At 34.4% G+C, this 20,770-nt stretch overlaps 1 protein-coding gene across 4 annotated transcripts in view; it reads left to right on the top strand.

Moving 5' to 3' along the window:
- CCSER1 (coiled-coil serine rich protein 1) overlaps nucleotides 1–20,770 on the top strand; it is a 1,492,403-nt gene that overhangs the window by 271,428 nt on the left and 1,200,205 nt on the right. For all 4 annotated transcript variants that reach the window (XM_027544062.1, XM_027544063.1, XM_027544064.1 and 1 more), the window contains exon 4: nucleotides 12,820–12,913. In XM_027544062.1, coding sequence (XP_027399863.1) covers nucleotides 12,820–12,913 — 94 coding nt within the window. The remainder of the gene's footprint in view (nucleotides 1–12,819; nucleotides 12,914–20,770) is intronic.

Genomic DNA, 20,770 nt, shown 5'->3' with positions numbered 1-20,770 from the left:
AAGCAGTACACAAAATATTTTGCCAGTATGATACTCAATATTGCAATAATAGAAAGTAATAGAGACCTGGTAAAATATAGGAAAGCAAGACTGTTTAAAGTCCATTATAGAGGAACAATTATTAGAAAATTACGGAACTTAAAATTGTAAGATAAGGAGCATATGAAATGAGTAAAAGAATGAGAATTTATTAATTTGTATAGGCTGGGCTATGAGGTACTAAGAAATAAACCATGGAAAATCTTAATGGCTTAAATACAACACAAATGTATTTCTTACAGACAGGGTCTGGCAACTCTCCAGGGCAGCTTTCCTTCATGTTATGATTCAAAGATTCTCTTCATTTTGTATTCTTGTCATCTTAATGTATGGATTTCTGGGTTACCTAGACAGAGGGAGATAGTTTTGGAGGTTTGTACAGGATGGTTTTAAGGTCAAAATCTAGTACATGGCTATAACATAACTCCAAGGGGGTCTGTTATATGAAGGTTAATGAAAAAATTTTTATGAGAAATATGAAGATCGAGGGGTATGAAACAAAAGGAATCTTTCCTTTAAGTCAGAGAATCTTATGAAGCATACTCCAAGGAACTTGTCAAGTTTCTTGGGTATCAGCAATTGAAATGCTTTCCCACATAATTAATGGTAGTATAAAAGATAGAAAAATTTGAATATAGGGAAAGGGGAGAATGTAGTGTATCAAAGAGGAGCCATTTGCTTGATACAATGAGGAGGACTGGTGTGATAGATTTAAGATGGTGTGATGAAAACCTTTATAGAAATGAAAATTTAAATTTCTGCAGAAACTGACATATATTTGGCATGGTTATATGAATGATAGATATTCTCAGAATGATAATAAAAGTATTGGTAGATCTGGTAAGCATTCTGAATGTTTCAGAAAGCAGTTAGCAATAAGAAATATTTCTTAGGGCAAACATACGATGAAGCTGAAGTGAGAAAATGATAATTAGGGCAGAAAGCAATTGCCAGTTAGGAGTTCATGTTAACATCCTGAATAACTTGGAGTTATTCATTCTAAGATATAGAAGACTTTTGCTTTCTTTATGCTCCAAGATTTTTCTCAAATTTATGAAACAAATTCAAAGAGTTTGAATCTTTTAGAATTGAAGGTATATTTTATAGGAAGATGATGGAAACAATAGCTTCGTAAAAATACAAAGGCTGATTTCATGTTTATTTGCATTATATATTGGTGTGATTTTTACAAAATGAAAACAAATTAAGATACAATTTCATCAACAGGATGTTTTTTGTTTTTTGATATCTTTACCCCAGAATATATCATGGTGTACATGGAATTAATAATGATTGTTTTATTCTAAAAATGTAATAAATTGTTGCTATGAAGGTAAAAAATGGGAAAATGCACTTAGTGAATGCATTTTGGGGTAATGGTAATAAAAATAAATCTTAATTTCTAATCATAATAATGAAAGGAAAATGAGTTTCCACAGGAAAAAAAGGCTTATAGTAATATTGTATTGTAAAGCAACTATAATTTCATTAAAATTTAATTTGTTTAGTTTCTCTAAACATTTTTCTTTAATGTTATCACTATTTATGTACCTCAAATCATTATAATATAAATTACATTAACTTATACATTAATTAAGTTGAATTGATTGATTTTATCAGTGGATTTTGAATACTGCACTAGATTTCTGTTGATGTAAAGTACTTCATTTACTTAGAATTTCTTTATAGTTCAGCTCTATGTAGTAAAAACTGATGTGTGAATGGCTAGGCAAGATAAAATATTCCAATTTTGTATTTAATTTTGCAAATAATTTAGATAAAATAAAAATATTTTTTTCTAAATCGTGTATTGATCTAACCAGAGGGATAAATTCGTTTGATAATCTATATATATGTAAAAAAATAGGTTGGCAAATAACGCCAAAACAAAGAAGTGAACCTATTCTATTCTGTCTTGACTCTCATCTACCTGCAAATATTTTTTCTGATTTGTAGCTTAGTGATATTTTCTTGTTTATGTAATTTAGATAAAATTAGTATTGACATATATTTGATATTTATGAATATATTTATTTTGTGACTTTATGTTTTATTGTAGACTACAAGTCAATATTGTGTTTTTTAAACTAATTTTTCAAAGACCAAGAAACGGGCCTATATATTTTTGTAGATCACTGTAGATATTTAAGCACTAAAGAAATATGATGATAAAGCACTTCGAACCTGATTATGTTCATATATTTATATTGATGAAATATTTGTCCTTCTTTCTCTCATAGCATTTAACACCATTTTTATTTTAGTTTTTAAAATATAATTCTTTTCATTATTATTTAAGAGAATATAAATTTAATTTTTGAATAGAAAAAGAAAAAGAAAAGGAAAAAAAGAGGTACTCTGCAATTGCTTGTGGTGTACCATTTCTGCTTATTCACTTGTGTTTCTTTGTACCTTAATGCAAAGTACATTAGTATGAAATAATTTTGTAAGTCGAATTAGATTGCTTCCCAACATAGTTCCAATGTGATACTTTGAACAAATGAAATATAAAAGTATTAAAATAACCATGGGTTTCTCATTAAGTCAGAAAATGCTCTAATTTGTGTGCTATATGGTTCTATTTAACAAGTTTAGAATTTGAGACAGTTTGTTACTTGCCCTGTACCTGACATATTGATGTGCGGGCATGGGTGCTAAGTCGCTTCAGTCATGTCCCACTTTTTGTGACCCTATGTACTGTAGCCCACTAGGCTCCTCTGTCCATAGGATTCTCTAGGCAAGAATACTGGAATGGGTTGCCATGACTTCCTCCAGGGGATCTTCCTGAACCAGGCATCAAACCCCGGTCTCCTGTGGTTCCTGCATTACAGGCAGATTCTTTACTGCTGAACCACTGGGGAAGCCTGACATATTGATGGTTGTCAGTACATAATTATTGATTTTGTTAAATTATTGATATTCTCAAGACTGTGTTAAGTACTGTAGGAATTGCAGAGGGAGAATAATTGCACCATATTTACTCTAAGGATGCAAATAGAAGAACTATTACAAACCACATGGGAAGAAATTAATGTTAGTAATTAAAGTTAGTAAATTAATGTTAACCACATGAAGATGAGGAAATCTTCATAAAGAAATGGAATGTTATTTGAACTTTGATGGAAGAATAAAAAAAAGAAAAGGAAAATTTGAAAGGTTAGACTTTTTTTAACATTATCAAACAGCATAGTGAAGGATCATTTGTAGAAAGTACAGTGAATAGTTGATATCATTCTTTGGGCAAATGTGCTCTGCTTAGGTGTGTGTATAATTGATGGTCTTATGTTCCATGAAGCTTGGCATGCTGCAGTCCATGGGGTAGCAAAGAGAGGACATGACTGAGAGACTGAAGAACAACAATAAATATTCCATAAAAACCAGGATATATTGCACATAAAGGGAATTTTTAAGAGAAAGATTTTTAATCTTTCCCATCATTAGCAAAAGGCATGTTTTAGACCCTTTTATAAGTAATGTAAAAAAAAAAGTCTGTGATGTAATAAAGTATGAATATGTTACTTTGTATTTGCTCTTTAGGTATTTGGGGAAAGAAAATAGACTCAATGCAAATGGCATTTTCAGAAAATAATAAATATGTTTAGTTTTATTAATAATTTTTCAGGAAGCAATTTTGGATAGGTAGATAGAACTCATATTGTTGAATTTTGCTTTGTTTTAAATGCTTATTTGTTTATTTGGCTGTGCTGGGTCTTAGTTGCAGCATGCAAACTTCTTTTTTTTTTTTTTACTGTTTTGCAAAATAATCACACAGTTTTAATCATAAAACATAATAAAAAACATATTGGGGGATTATATTGAGCTACCAGTAACAAAAAAATGACCACAGGCTTCCTGACAGAAGAAAGGTGCTTATTCTTAGAGGGAAATAAAACTTACTTCAAACATTGTTGACATTTCATATGATTTCTGTCCATTGTGAATTCTTTCATGAGCCTGCACACAAGTAGAAGTGAGGGTTTAGCATGTGAACTCTTAATTGCAACATGTGGGATCTAGTTCCCCAACTAGGGATAGAACCCTGGCCCTCTGCACTGGGAGTGGAGTCTAAACCACTGAACCACCAGGAAAGCCCCAGATCATTGAGTTTTGAATTAAAATGAAATCATTAATAGTATTTGTTCTGTAGATACATACCTTTATCATCTTTTCCTGTATTAGATGATGAAGGAATATATATAAATGATTGATTACTTTAATGAAAGTAATCTCAGAGTAGTATTTAGAAAGAATTGTAAGTGAAAGTTAAAGAACTGGATTAGTTCTTGGCAAAAAGTTGACCTTAACACCAATTACAAAATAATGAAATACACTTCTTAACTGTTTTCCTAGTGCACAAAGAATGAAGGCTATAAATAATGATCTCTAACATATATTTAAAAAATACTAGATTTCTAAGAATTTTAATTGTGATAGCATTCTTTTCCATGTTACCATGTTCATCTCAAGCCAATTACACACAATTTAATTCTGGCATTTTATTGAGTGGGTCTTGCTTTCATTAGAGTTACAAATATTTGATAATTATTTATTTCTGTTGCTTTATTGAAGTGATGCAAACTCACGTAGTGAAATGTGAAATCAAGGAGATGGCATCTGTAACATTTGTTTTCTTTTGTTATGAAAATAGAATCCCAAAAGACATTATTTATTTTCCTCCATGCCATAAATGATGACAAGAAAAAACTGCATTTGCTAATCATATTTTTATACTCACTAGTTTTCTATTTGTATTTCTATTTTTATTACTTAATAATAAAGGTTACTTTTAATTTATTCCCTTGCGTTGTTGTTGTTCAGTCGTGGTGTCTGACTCTTTGCAACCCCATGAACTGCAGCACACCAGGCTTCCCTGTCATTCACTGTCTTCCTGAGTTTGCTCAAACTCATGTCCATTGAGTGAGTAATGTCGTCCAACTATCTTATCCTCTGTCTGCCCCTTCCCTTCTTTGCCCTTCTCCTCTTTTGATGATGGAAACCATCAATCTTTACTTTAAAATTTTGTACAAATTCAGATATTGGTTTAAAATAGATATGAAATCTATGGAGATATTAATTTCATATAAATGTTAACTTTTCCTAAAAAGTGAAATGTTATAATGTGATACTTTAGTATTTTAGTACTGTATTGCCTGAATAATACAAAATCATTTACCTTTTATTAATATAAAGAATAGAGTTAGCAAGTCTGGTCTCTAAGAGTTAGCCACTCATAGCTTTAAGAATCTCAGTTTGCTAACTTTTTATACAGAAATAAAAAACACAGTAATCAAAACAAAATATTATCCTTTGCTTGTATTTATAATGCCAATATATCATTTTAGTGAATTATATACATTTGTCATTCATATTTACAAAATGTATTTTTTTGAACTTATAGTGGGGAAGTCTCACCAATAAGGGCTGATAGAATTAAGACAAATTTTTGAAAATATTTATTAAAACTATATTTTGATATATAAAGATCCATAAGATTATACAGGACCTAGCATAGAGCAAGCTGTCTTTGAAAATGTTCTGTGCCTACCACGTTGAGAGGTAAAGGTAACTCTGTTATAGTGAGTGAATATTCTTGCCTGGGAAGTTCTATGGACAGAGGAGCCCTACGGGTGATGGTCCATGGGGTTGCGAAAGAGCTGGACACTACTTAGCAACTAAAGAACAACAGCAAATGCTTCATTTACCGAATCAGGAAATAAAAACCAAATAACTCCCTGGAGTAGTAATTAGTGAAACAGTTACTTCACTGTTAACAGTGAACAGTGAAAGTATAACAGTGAAATTATATAATTATATATATATATGTACATATGTATTGGCATATTATTTTCTTTTCCACTGCATGTATGGATATGCAAAACTCAGCTTTTATGAAATTGTATGCATGTATGTGTGCTAAGTCACTTCAGTTGTGTTAGAATCTTTGCGACCCTATGGACTGTAGCCCACCAGGCTCCTCTGTCCATAGGATTTCCCAGGCAAGAATACAGGAGTAGGTTGCTATGCCCTCCTCATGAAATTTTATATACTCAGCCTGTTCTGACATCTGCTTTGGATTATATGTGTATCTTGACCCTCTTATGTCTCTCATTTTTCACTGTTCATGTAATTATCTTTCTGGGATATTACAAATTATTTGAAAGCGTATAAGTTATTTGACTTTATCTTTTTTTCCCCAAGTAAAACAGCCAATGTAATTAATTGTAAAGCCAGTTGCAGAATATATTTTGGACAGGTGCATTTCACTGAAGATCTATAATAGCTACATCATACATTTTCAATAATAAAATATTCTCTTGTTAGTCAATTTATGGAAGCTTCTGTATTTAGGTTAGTAGAGAATGAAACTTATAACCTAGTATCACCTGATCATAATGGAGAATGAATCCAAGAATGTAAACTAGATTGATTATTCCTCATTAGTTTGGAAAATTCTCTTCACATTTAGACTAAATGATGATCAGAGCAGTCTGCTGTGTCATTAAATATTACATAAACAAGTATTTAAGAGTAGAGAATCTCATATCTTGCCTTTTAGATATTTTAAGGCTTCTTGGAAAGTTGTTTATCTAAAATATAACAGTATAGAAATGCAATTAGTAGCATGTTTATAAAACCACTAGAGTATCTTAGTAATTTTCTTTGACAGAATGATTTCTTTTACAAGCAACACTTCCTTGTGTAGTAACATGTCCCAGCTTTCTTTATTTTTCACAGGATCATAATTATCTTTATTGCAATGAAGAGACAAGGCCAAAAGGTCATAAAATGGGCCTTATGGAATAGTTACATATTAATAGGCTGATCGGAGCTTGTCTTTTCAGCACTAGCTTTAGACATGCAGTTTTATTTTTATTCAATAACAAGCAGGCTCTGGAAAATTAATTCACAGTAATGAAACATAAGAGATTGATTTATAAGTGATGGTACATACTTTATTTATAGAAAAGATTGATATTTCTTTATTAGAATCTCGTTATCTCTAAGTTCAGTGAGGAAAGAAAACATACCTCTTTAGTTCATTGTTAAATCCCTAGAGTTTAGAAAATTGATTTTTGAATTACTTCATTAATATCTATTTAGTTTGCTCTTAATGGCTTAAAGTCATTTGGGAGATTTCATGAGTAATTAGTATTGTTGACAGATTTTTAAATGTCTGCTTAGGGAATACTTAGTAATAATTGTGCTTGATTTAATATCTAATTTATTAATATTATGAATTTAGTAAAAAATTAGCATTTCCTTACAATTAAACAATCACTCTTCTCATAGCAACCACATACATCTTACATAAAAATAATAAGAATATGTAGTAAATTCCCCATGGCCTTTAAACATTGGTTTAGTTTTTATATCATCAAATTCTTCTCAGTGTTTTATTTTCACATACCAAGCCTAATATATCAATTTATCTTAAATGCTTTAGCCACTTAACTGTACATATTACCATGCTATGCTGTGCTGGGCTCAGTCTCATCCCACTCTTTGCAACCCCATGTACTGTAGCCTGCCAAGCTCCTTGGTCCATGGAATTTTCTAGGCAAGAATACTGGAGCAGGTTGCCATTCCTCCTGCAGATATTACCATGATTCCAGAGCAAATTGATACAATTACCCTAAAACTGGTTACAAATGTGTTCATTCTAGGAATATGCATTTCTTTGGGCTTCCCTTGTGGCTCAGCTGGTAAAGAATCCACCTGCAAGGTGGGAGATCTGGGGTTGATCCCTGGGTTGGGAAGATCCCCTGGAGAAGGGAAAGGCTACCTACTCCAGTATTCTGGCGTGGAGAATTCCATGGACTGTATAGTCCATGGGGTCTCAAAGAATCAGACAGGACTGAGTGACTTTCACTTTCATTAACCTTTTAAAACTGCCCCTGGTTTTTTTTGTTGTTGTTGTTTGTTTGTTTTAGACAAATCTTGTTTCTGGCAACAAAAAAAATGATCCAAAACTATTGTGTATTTTCTCTTTATTTCCCTAGTAATTAAAGAGCACTGGTTCTTTTTGTTGGTGGATATTGGGTAGCAAGTATCTAGAGTGTCCTTAAGTGTTGGCAAAAGTACCGTTGCTACTGTTGGTCTCTTTTAAGGAGACATATGAAAAGACCTCTTTTAGGGCTGTAAATTCACATTGATTTTCCTTCTGTAACATCATGTTGTTACATCTGCTCTCCTTTTCTTATGGTGTTTCACCAACTTCAAAGACTCCACTACATTAATAAGAAAGTTGCTCTGTAAGCAAGATATCAAAGCAAGGCAATTTGGAATAAGCAGATTAAAGAACACTTCCTCTAGACCAGTGATGGACCAGCCTGCTAGTTCAAATGTCAAGGCTCACCTCCTAAATGAGAATAAATCAAAACAATGTAGCGAATTTTCCAAATTTAATTTGTTCACTTGGTTGGTGTTTCTTTCTTAATAATGTTGATATAACAGTGGTAGAGGTTTTAAATAGTTCCTTGTTACATAAATAAAATCTTTTACAACTTTATTTTCAAGCTGAGGATAGATTATCAACCATCAGATCCAAAATAGGGTTGAACAGTTCAACCTTGAAAAGATCATGTATGCTTTTGGACCTCGGGAATTGCTAGAACCAAGAAACAGAAGACCTACTAATATAACACTTGACATTTTTCCAGTAAACTTAATCTATCTTAACCATGCAGGGAAGTCCAAGGTCCCTGTGATGCACACCTTGTAATATCTAACACCAAACAGAACCGCTTCTCATTTTTCTGAAAGGGCTATATCATCAGCAAGTTTGGATAAAATGCCCATCTTGGATCATCCACCAAGGACAGGAAGTTTGGCTTATTAAAGAACCTGGTATCTTTTTCTTTAGCTAGGTACATCAAATGAAGTAATTTCCAGTTTAAGAGAGAAATGCTATGCAAAACATATAAGCTTACATTGAGAAAGATGTCCTTACATAGCATAACACAGAATTATATGCCAGCCATGCATTTATTTCCTTTGTTCTAATCTCCATTGTTTTCTAAATGTTGTTGGTTGTGTAAGTGTGCTGGGGCTGTGATAACAAAATACCACAACTGGGTGGCTTAAACGGCAGACGTGTATTTTCTTATAGTTCTGGTGGCTGGGCATCCAAGATCAAAGTGTAGGCAGGTTTGGATTCTCCTGAAGTCTCTTTCCTTGGCTTGCAGACGGCTGCCTTCTTCCTGTGTCCTCCGATGGCTGTCCCTCTGTCTTTCTTGTCTGTCCTATATTTTCTATAGGAACACCAGTCATATTGTATTAGGGCCAATACTTGTGAGTTGATTTAAATGTAGCTTCTTCTTTAATGGTGCTATCTTCAAAAATAATCACTTTCCAAGGTACTAGGGTTCAACCCTATTTTGAATTTGACAGTTGATAATCTATCCTCAGCTTGAAAATGAAGTTATAAAAGATTCATTTTATGAATTTTGGATGAAAACAGTTAAGACCATAATATTGGTCAATGAAATTCAAAATATAAGTATAAAATTATTAAGGCTAATTTGAAGCTGTATCAATTACTACACCTTCATCATTAAACAATTTTTTAAACAATGTATTCTTGACTCCTTGATTAAAATTCTCATATTTGAATACTGTGCAATAAAACTTGGAAATAGTATCCTTGTAATATCTGCTTAAACTCTTAATTTTCCACAATCAACTTCAATTATATTTCTTTTGTTGTTTCATTATTCTGTTTTGCATTTTTGAGAATGGCAGCTTATCTTGTGTTGCCTATATTTGTAATTTTCTTGAAGAGATCACTAGTCTCTCCCATTCTATTGTTTTCCTCTATTTCTTTGCATTGATCACTGAGGAAGGCTTTCTTATCTCTCCTTGCTATTCTCTGGAACTCTGCATTCAAATGGATATATCTTTCCTTCTCTCCTTTGCCTGTAGCTTCTCTTCCTGTCTCAGCTATTTGTAAGGCCTCCTCAGACAACCATTTTGCCTTTTTGCATTTCTTTTTCTTGGGGGTGGTCTTGATCACTGCTTCCTGTATAATGTCACAAACTTCCCTCCATAGTTCTTCAGGCACTCTGTCTATCAGCTCTAATCCCTTGAATCTGTTTGTCACTTCCACTGTATAATCGTAAGGGATTTGATTTAGGTCATACCTGAATGGTCTAGAGGTTTTCCCTACTTTCTTCAATTTAAGTCTGAATTTGCCAATGAGGAGTTCGTAATCTGAGCCACAGTCAGTTCCTGGTCTTGTTTTCATTCCAATTCCAAAGAAGGGCAATGCCAGATAATTTTCAAACCACCTCACAATTGCATTCATCTCACACGCTAGCAAAGCAATGCTCAAAATTCTCCAAGCCAGGCTTCAACATACCTGAACTAAGAATGTCCAGATGTTCGAGCTGCATTTAGAAAAGGCAGAGGAAAATTGCTAACATCCGTTGGATCATCACGAAAGCAAGAGAGTTCCAGAGAAACATCTACTTCTGCTTTTTTGACTATGCCAAGCCTTTGAGTGTGTGGATTACCACAAACTGTGGAAATTCTTCAAGAGAAGGGAATATCAGACCACCTGCCCTGCCTCCTGGGAAATCTGTATGCAGGTCAAGAAACAGCAGTTAGAACTGGACATGGAACAAAAACTGGTTCCAAATTGGGAAAGGAGTACATCAAGGCTGTATATTGTCACTCTGCTTGTTTAACTTATATGCAGAGTACATTGTGAGAAATGCTGGGTTGGATTAAGAAGCACAAGCTGGAATCAAGATTGCTGGGAGAAATATCAGTAACCTCAGATATGCAGATGACACCACCCTTATGGCAGAAAGTGAAGAGGAACTAAAAAGCCTCTTGATGAAAGTGAAAGAGGAGAGTGAAACAGTTGGCTTAAAGCTCGACATTCAGAAAACGGAGATCATGGCATCCGGTCCCATCACTTCATGGCAAATAGATGGGAAACACTGGAAACAGTGACAGACTTTATTTTTGGGGCTCCAAAATCACTGCAGATGGTGAGAGCAGCCATGAAATTAAAAGACGTTTTCTCCTTGGAAGAAAAGGTATGACCAACCTAGACAGCATATTAAATAGCAGAGCCATTACTTTGCCAACAAAGATCCATTCCATCAAAGCTATGGTTATTCCAGTAGTCATGTATGGATGTGAGAGTTGTACTATAAAGAAAGCTGAGTGCTGAAGAATTGATATTTTTGAACTCTGGTGTTGGAGCAGACTCTTGAGAGTCCCTTGGACTGAAAGGAGATCCAACCAGTCTATCCTAATGGAGATCAGTCCTGAATATCCATTGGAAGGACTGATGCTGAAGCTGAAACTCCAATACTTTGGCTACCTGATGCAAAGAGCTGACTCATTTGAAAAGACCCTGATGCTGGGAAAGATTGAAGATGGGAGGAGAAGGGGACAACAGAGGATGAGATAGTTGTGTGGCATTGCTAACTTATAGACATGAGTTTGAGTAAGCATTGGGATTTGGTGATGGACAGGGAAGCCTGGTGTACTATAGTCCATGTGGTTGTAAAGTGTTGTACACAACTGAGCGACTGAACTGAACTGGTATTCATAATATCTTTGATGCTATATAAATAAGCAACTTATTTTCAGTGGGCTGTCCTTGCCACATGATATCATAGAACATCCAAGAAGCAGTTGATTTTATTTATAAACTATTAGATTCCTTGTAATTAATACAGATACAGTGTAATACAATTGAATCCAATATAGTAATAGTTCCTTTTAACTTTCATTTATATAAAGAAGCATGTATATTTGGTTATATTCATCACCTTTGAAACTACTGTGCTCTATTCACAGATAACATGTGTTTCTAAAGTTCAATAATATTTAATTCAGTTTTTTTACAGTATTCAGTTCAGTTAGGTTCAGTTGCTCAGTCATGTCCGACTCTCTGTGACCCCATGACTCGCAGCACGCCAGGCCTCCCTGTCCATCACCAACTCCTGGAGTTCACCCAAACCCATGTCCATCGAGTTGGTGATGCCATCCAAGCATCTCATCCTCTGTTGTCCCCTTCTCCTCCTGTCCCCAATCCCTCCCAGCATCAGGGTCTTTTCCAGTGAGTCAACTCTCAAATCAATGGATAGGGAAGTTGTTTCTTAACCTGGTCTCTACCAACGATATACAAATACACAGATCAGGAATGTAGTCCTCCTTCAAGAGTTTCTACCTCTGCCCATCACTGATTTCCCTCAAGATTTCTCAATATATCCTTGTAGTTTACTATACTATTTTCCCTCTTGGAAAAAAAAAATGAAAAAGTAACATGATCTAGCTCTGATATTTATGACATAAAATTCAATAATTAATTTTTAACTTAGTTGATATTTATTTCTACTGTTAATCCCTCCTAATCCAAAGCAAATGATTGGGAAACAGTAACTGGATTCCCCCCTTTCAAGAATACACATTTCAGAGTTGGCGCTGTTTAAAAAAATTGTTTGAGAAATAATACATTAAATGTGTTAGAAGACTATTACTCAGATTGGTATGATAAATATCTAAAGGTTTAATTCACACTCTTCTATACATTTGAAAAACCTCTTTGTGAATTTTTAATGAGTTAAAATTTTTATAATTATTGAAATTTTTTGTGCTAATAATGTTAATGTTTGAAAGATAAGCAAATAATTTCTGGGGTTCAGTTAAAGCATTTCTTTGCAAAGTTTGAGTTCTTTTTTGCTTCATGACATCTAAATGTGGGTATTTGCCTCAGTTTCTCAGTGTTTTAGTTTCTAACTATTGATTTTGGTTTTTCTTCAGGATGTTTTGAATAATTTGGGCTCTTGTGAACTGGATGAAGATGATCTAATGCTTGATTTGGAATTTTTAGAGGAACAGAATCTTCATCCTTCAGGTGAGTATTGAGGAAATGCACAATTTCTTAAAACTCAGGTCTTAGGCATTTAGCTTGCATTTGATCAGCTAAATGTTGTTTTAGGCTACATTCAGTCTTTTCAGGAAGAAGGCAATGGCACCCTATTCCAGCCCCCTTGCCTGGAAAATCCCATGGGCGGAGGAGCCTGGTAGGCTGCAGTCCATGGGGTTGCCAAGAGTCGGGCACGACTGAACGACTTCACTTTCACTTTTCACTTTCATGCACTGGAGAAGGAAATGGCAACCCACTCCAGTGTTCTTGCCTGGAGAATCCCAGGGACGGGGGAGCCTGGTGGGCTGCCATCTATGGGGTCGCACAGAGTCGGACACGACTGAAGCAGCTTAGCAGCAGCAGCAGTCTTTTTCAGTCCCCAGTTTGTATATTCTGTGTGCAGGATGAATGGTAGGTAACCTGGATACATTATTCTGCTGATCTTATAATCTATTCTAAGTATTGTTGGAAGATAATTATTAAATAAGAAAAAAATATAAAACAAAGCTTTTTCCATGGGGAAAATTCTGATGAAACACTTAATGAAAAAGCTAATATCTTATTTTTTTTAAGAGAGGGAACAATAATATAATCCTTTCTTTCACTTATTTGATATCAGCAAATGAAAGTTTTGTGGATTTAAGTTTACTCTTTCAAATCTTAGCCATCTCAGTAATAACTGTGCTAGTTAATGCAGTAAGATTGACCTCAAAATTAGTAAATACCACTAGAAGCCAAAAACACACACTCATAAACACATATACACACAGAGATATAGCGTGAAATAAACAAATTCTTGCTAAATAAATTAAGAAGGGAGCCCATTATATATGTTTATATTTATATTCGTATTAAGGTGTAAAGTGTAATATTTTCAATAACAAAATTACTACTTTGGAAGTAGGATATAGTGAATAATTGTTCAGTCAAATTTAGATATTTGACTACAATGGCAAGGTTTTACTTTTTTTTAATGCTAAAAATACTTTGAATATAGTCATTTTCAAGTGAAAGCAGAAGTAACATTAAAGTAGAATTTCAAAATATTGAGTCCTACTGCATACATTTGAGAAAATCCACCTCTTGGAATTTATTGTCCGTTTTTAACTTTTATGAATTAGACATAATCTCTAAGGTTGTTTACAGTATAAACAACCTTACTTTACTTCCCTGGTGGCTCAGATGGTAAAGCGTCTCTCTACAATGTGGGAGACCTGGGTTCGATCCCTGGGTTGGGAAATTCCCTGGAGAAGGAAATGGCAACCCACTTCAGTACTCTTGCCTAGAAAATCCCATGGACAGAGGAGCCTGGTGTCCATGGGGTCGCAAAGAGTCAGACATGACTGAGCGACTTCACTCACTCACTCACTCACTCACAGGTATAATATTTTATTATGAATTTTTGTTCATGCAGTATGTTATATATAATAACAGTTGTCAAAACAATGTTTTAATTTACTTTTAATTTTTAATATTTTTAATTTACTTTTTAATTGGAAGAACATTGCTTTACAATGTTGTGATGGTTTCTGCCATGCAACAATGCAAATCAGCCATAATTAGACATATATTACCTCCCTCTTGAGCCTTCCCCTCTAGATCATCATAGAGTGCCAGACTGTCTCAATGTGTTATATAACAACTTCTCACCAGTTATTATTTAACATATGATAATGTCCGTACTCCTTGGAAGCAAAGTTATGACCAATCTAGACAGCATATTAAAAAGCAGAGACATTACTTTGCCAACAAAGGTCCATCTAGTCAAGGCTATGGTTTCTCCAGGAGTCATGTATGTTTGTGAGAGTTGGACTATAAAGAAAGCTGAGAGCAGAATTGATGCTTTTGAACTGTGGTGTTGGAAAAGACTCTTGAGAGTCCCTTGGAATGCAAGGAGGTCCATCCAGTCCATCCTAAAGGAGATCAGTCTTGAGTGTTCATTGGAAGGACTGATGTTGAAGCTGAAACTCCAGCACTTTGGCCACCTGATGTGAAGAGCTGATTCATTTGAAAAGACCCTGATGCTGGGAAAGATTGAGGGCAGGAGGAGAAGGGGATGAGAGAGGATGAGATGGTTGGATGGCATCACCGACTCGATGGACATGAGTTTGGGTAAACTCCAGGAGTTGGTGATGGATGGGAAGGCCTGGCGTGCTGTGGTCCATAGGGTTGCAAAGGGACACGACTGAGCGCCTGAACTGAACTGAACTGAATGTGTATATGTCTATGATACTTTCTCCATTCATCCAACCCTCTCCTTCCCCACTGTGCCCATAAGTCTGTTCTCTTTATCTGTGTCTCCATTCCTTCCCTGCAAATAGGTTCATCTATATCATTTTTCTAGATTCTGTATATATGCGTTAGTATACAGTATTTTTTTTATCTTTCTGACTTACTTCATTCTGTATAACAGACTCTAGGTTCATCAACCTCACTAGAACTGACTCAAATTTGCTCTTTATATGGTTGAGTAATATTCCATTTGTGGTATATAAGCTTCTTAATCCATTTCTCTGTGATGGACATCTAGGTTGCTTCCATGTCCTAGCTATTGTAAATAGTGCTGCTATGAACATTGGCGTACATGTGCCTTTTTCAGTTATGGTTTTCTCAGGGTATATGGCCAGTAGTGGGATTGCTGGATCAGGTGGTAGTTTTATTTCTCCTTTTTAAAGGAATTTCCATACTGTTCTCCATAATGGCTGTATCAATTTATTTACATTCTCCTCAACAATGCAAGAGGGTTCCCTTTTCTCCAAATCCTCTCTGGCATTTACTCTTTGTAGATTTTTTGATGATGGCCATCCTGAGTGATGATGGCCACCTCATGTGAAGAGTTGACTCATTGGAAAAGACTCTGATGCTGGGAGGGATTGGGGGCAGGAGGAAAAGGAGACGACAGAGGATGAGATGGCTGGATGGCATCACTGACTAGATGGACTTGAGTCTCAGTGAACTCCGGGAGTTGGTGATGGACAGGGAGGCCTGGCATGCTGTGATTCATGGGGTCGCAAAGAGTCGGAGACGACTGAACGACTGATCTGATCTGAACAGATCCTGAGTGATGTGTGAAATGCTACCTCGTTGTAGTTTTAATTTGCATTTCTCTAATAAATGAGCATTTTTTCATGTGTTTACTAGCCATTGTATGTCTTTTTTGGAGAAATAGCTGTTTAGGTTTTCTGCCCATTTTTATTGGGCTGTTTGTTTTTCTGATATTGAGCTATATGAGCTGTTTATATATGTTGGATATTAATCCTTTGTCAGTTTTTTCATTAGCAATTATTTTCTTCTGTTCTGCGGGTTGTCTCTTAATCTTACCTTTGCTGTGCCCAGGGTTTTAAGTTTCGTTAAGTCTTATTTGTTTATTTTTGTTTTTATTTCCATTACCCTAGGAGGTGAGTCAAAGAGGATCTTGCTGTGATTTATGTCAAAGAGTGTACTGCCTATGTTTTCCTCTAAGAGCTTTATAGTTTCTGGCCTTGCATTTAAGTCTCTAATCCATTTTGAGTTTGTTTTTGTGTATGATGTTAGGATTTTAGGCTAATATCAAAAAGATGCTAATTTTTTTAACTTAAATGCCAATAAATTTAGGATAACCGTTTCTTGAGACATTTTTCCTGGATTTGATTTGACAGATATTTAAAAAATGTATGTATTTTTTTCCTTTTATGCAAATACCTTATATAATTTTGCTATTCATATGTATTTATTTTGAAGAATTACACATGGTGCCAGTGTATACTTTTTTGTCAACACCTGCTAGAACTACACACACATTTACCTTTAGATCAACTATCGAACATCTAGAAATTTAATTGTAAAACACTGGAAGTTTACAAAATAATATACGCAAATAACTACTCATTGCAAAATATTGGAAACACTTCAGATGTCTTTCTATAGGACATTTGTTGAACATACAGTGGTACACTGAGCAGTCATTAAAGGGAATGATTATGGTGTCTATATATGCCATAGCATGATTGTAAAAATATATTATTAGTGGCGGACTTTTCAGTGATTGATTTGATAGAAAGTACCTAAAGTCATTGACCTCTAGCTTTAGTTCAAGTGTAACAAGCCCACATTTTGTCTCTCCTAATGAAATGACTAGAGAACTACACAGCAACACCACTCCTGCCCACAAGTACTTAAATCTGTTTAAGTCTCTTAATTAAACCATAATTTTACAGTAAGTATTGGGATGAGGGGAGAGGGAATGTAAAATGTTATGATGGGATTGCCAATAACTAAATATAGAATATGGGGAATTCTACAGGACACATGGTCTGGATTTTTCAACAAGTGACATGATAAAAAGAAGATTATTATAATTATTATAGATTAAATGTGGCAAATGTAATGTGACACCATTTTTGCAAAACATAAAACACTGTAAAATATATATTTCTCAGTTTATCAGAGAAGTTTGAATAGGGAGGGAATAATTATTACAGAATTATTTTTATTTTGGGGATGCTGAGTATTTTTCTTAGATTTTGTTTTTGAGGAAAACTCAAAACATGTGGTTGAAATGATATGGTATCTGAGATTTGCTTTACTAACAAATATGGAGGAGGGACTAGATGGAAAAAATGTTGGTGAATTATTGAAAATTATCAAAGCTTTGGGTGAAAGTTTCATTGACTAATTGTAATGTTTTCTCTATTTTTGTATTTTTAAAGATTTTTCACAATAAAAGTAAAACCAAGTTGAATAAACTGAATATTAGGCAACATAGCAATCTGAGCTGTGTTTGTTAGGCAACCATGATAAAGAGCAAAGGGTGCCTTAAAAATATAAAGAGTTAGCTTAATTTATTTGCTTGGGAACAAAAATGAACATTTATAAATTTTATCTTTTTTAAAATAATGAGTGCAGGGTATTTCATTAGTTTATTACAAAAATGATAAAACAAATATGATGAATCTCCTGAATCTGCTTTAAGGTATAGATAACTTGGTTGAGGCCAGAACAAGAGTACCTTATAAATCAACAGAGTTAACCAAGTTGTTCAGAAGATAATTAATGTTTACTTTGTGTATCAGAAGAACAGTTTTAATAAGTGAGATTGTCCTTAAAATGACTTGGGTTTTTTAAATATTACTCAACACAATACCTTTTGAAAACCTATTTGATTCACATGCCACATTATGGGGTTTGAAAAAAGACACAAATATTTGTTTGTATACTTTAGCTCATAAAGAATTTTTGGTTGAATTGGTTTTATATAATTTGTTTTCTTTTTAAAGCAACATAATTAAAGATCTCAGAATATAAGAAGCTCATTATTGATATTTGATAATGATAAAATGCAAAAAGTCTGAAAATTAAAATAATAATACCATTAAATTCTACTACTTACATTACTGAAAAACATTAGAGATTTTAAATAAACTTTATGAGAACAAAACATTCATTTTTGACTATAAGATTTTATTAAAAATTTATAGCAATTTCTAGTAAAGCATACTGTAATAGTCAAGGAAAATTTTGTCAAAAACCAGAGAACTACTTTTGTTTTTAAAGTATTAAGTCAGATATTTTGAATAATTTCATATATGGCATGTGTAAAATTTATTCAGTTTAATCATGGTTAAATTTGCAAAAACTAGATAAATCATCATATGTTAAAAGTGTAAAAGTTGAGTTGTCTTTTTTACTACAGTAAGCACAAGCTGGACTTAAGATTGCCGGGAGAAATAGCAATAACCTCAGATATGCAGATGACAGCACCCTTATGGCAGAAAGTGAAGAGGAACAAAAAACCTCTTGAAGAAAGTGAAAGAGGAGACTGTAAAGGTTGGCTTAAAGCTCAACATTCAGATAATGAAGATCATAGCATCTGGTCCCATCACTTCATGGGAATAGATGGGGGAACAGTGGAAACAGTGTTAGACTTTATTTTTGGGGGCTCCAAAATCACTGCAGATGGTGACTGCAGCCATGAAATGAAAAGACCTTTACTCCTTGGAAGGAAAGTTATGACCAACCTAGATAGCATATTGAAAAGCAGAGACATTACTCTGCCAACAAAGGTCCGTCTAGTCAAGGCTATGGTTTTTCCACTGGTCATGTATGGATGTGAGAGTTGGATTGTGAAGAAAGCTGAGCACCGAAGAATTGATGCTTTTGAACTGTGGTGTTGGAGAAGACTGTTGAGAGTCCCTTGGAAGTGCAAGGAGATCCAACCAGTCCATTCTGAAGAAGATCAGCCCTGGGTATTCTTTGGAAGGAATGATGCTAAAGCTGAATCTCCAGTACTTTGGCCACCTCTTGTGAAGAGTTGACTCATTGGAAAAGACTCTGATGCTGGGAGGGATTGGGGGCAGGAGGAGAAGGGGACGACAGAGGATGAGATGGCTAGATGGCATCACTGACTCGATGGACTTAAGTTTGAGTGAACTCCTGGAGATGGTAATGGACAGGGAGGCCTGGCGTGCTGTGATTCCTGGGGTCGCAAAGAGTCGGACACGACTGAGCGACTGAACTGAACTGAATTAGCAGATAATAGTTGTACAATGAGTAGCTATTAAAATAATTATATTTAAAACATAGACATCTTTGGACATACGTATAATGAATAAAAATGGATATAAAATTAAAAACAAATTAGTAAAGTTCATTTTTTTTTACAGAAAATCAAACATGTTTAATAGATTTATTTTAATGAAAAGAGTTTGAACATATATAATTTAAAAACTTTCTTACAGTTTTCAATATATATATATTTAACACTGTTTCATACTAAGTAACATGCAAAGAGACATTCTAAAGGCCAATAAAATTTATAATAAATGTACATATTATAATATTCATTGAATATTATTATTGGTAGATATACTACTTATAGTATAAGCAGTATATTTAAAGTATATTAGCCAACCAAGTGAAATATCAGAATAGCAAAAAACAAAGGAGAAAATGACAATCTGAATCATATGATTCCAAATTTATGTCATATAAATGCTCATATATATATACATTTCAAATTGTATTTATATTTCATCAGATTATTGCATTTTGTGCTTATGACTTATGCTTGGTAAAGATGGCTATTAGTGTAGTCATAATAATTATTGTGAAAGAGGAGAGTGAAAAAGCTGGCATAAAACTCAGTGTTCAAAAAACTAGGATCATGGCATCTGTTTTCATCATTTCATGCCAAATAGATGGGGAAAAAGTGGAAAAAGGGACAGATTTTATTTTCTTGGGCTCCAAAATCTCTGTGGATGGTGACTGCAGCCATAAAATGAAAAAAACGCTTGCTTCTTGGAATGAAAGCTCTGACAAACCTAGACACTGTATTCAAAAACAGAGACATCACTTTGCTGACAAAGGTCCATATAGTCAAAGCTATGGTTTTCCAGTAGTCATGTACACATGTGAAAGTTGGACCATTAAAAAGCTGAGCACCGAAGAATTGATGCTTTTAAACTGTGGTGCTGGAGAAGAATCCCCTGAACAGCAAGGGGTCAATCCTACAGGAAACCAAGCCTGAATATTCATTGGAAGGACTGATGCTGAAGCTGAAGCTCCAATACTCTGGCCACCTGATGTGAAGAACTGACTCATTGAAAAGGACCCTGATGATGAGAAAGATTGAGGGCAAGAGAAGAGGGGACCACAGAGGATGAGATGGTGGGATGGTGTCACTGAGTCACTGGGTATGAGTCTGAGCAAACTCTGAAATATACCGAAGGACAGAGAAGCTTGGTGTCTATAGGGTGTCTGTAGTCTATAGGGTCCAAAAAGATGGACACGAGTTAGTGACAAAACATTATTAATTATGGGCATCTTTTAATGTGCTTTTTAATTTCATTATTATCTGCATTTTAATCT

This window comes from Bos indicus x Bos taurus, chromosome 6 (genome assembly GCF_003369695.1).
Source record: "Bos indicus x Bos taurus breed Angus x Brahman F1 hybrid chromosome 6, Bos_hybrid_MaternalHap_v2.0, whole genome shotgun sequence".
Lineage (NCBI taxonomy): Eukaryota > Metazoa > Chordata > Mammalia > Artiodactyla > Bovidae > Bos > Bos indicus x Bos taurus.
The sequence above is the reverse complement of the archived record's forward strand: the minus strand, read 5'-3'. Positions and strand labels throughout refer to the sequence as shown.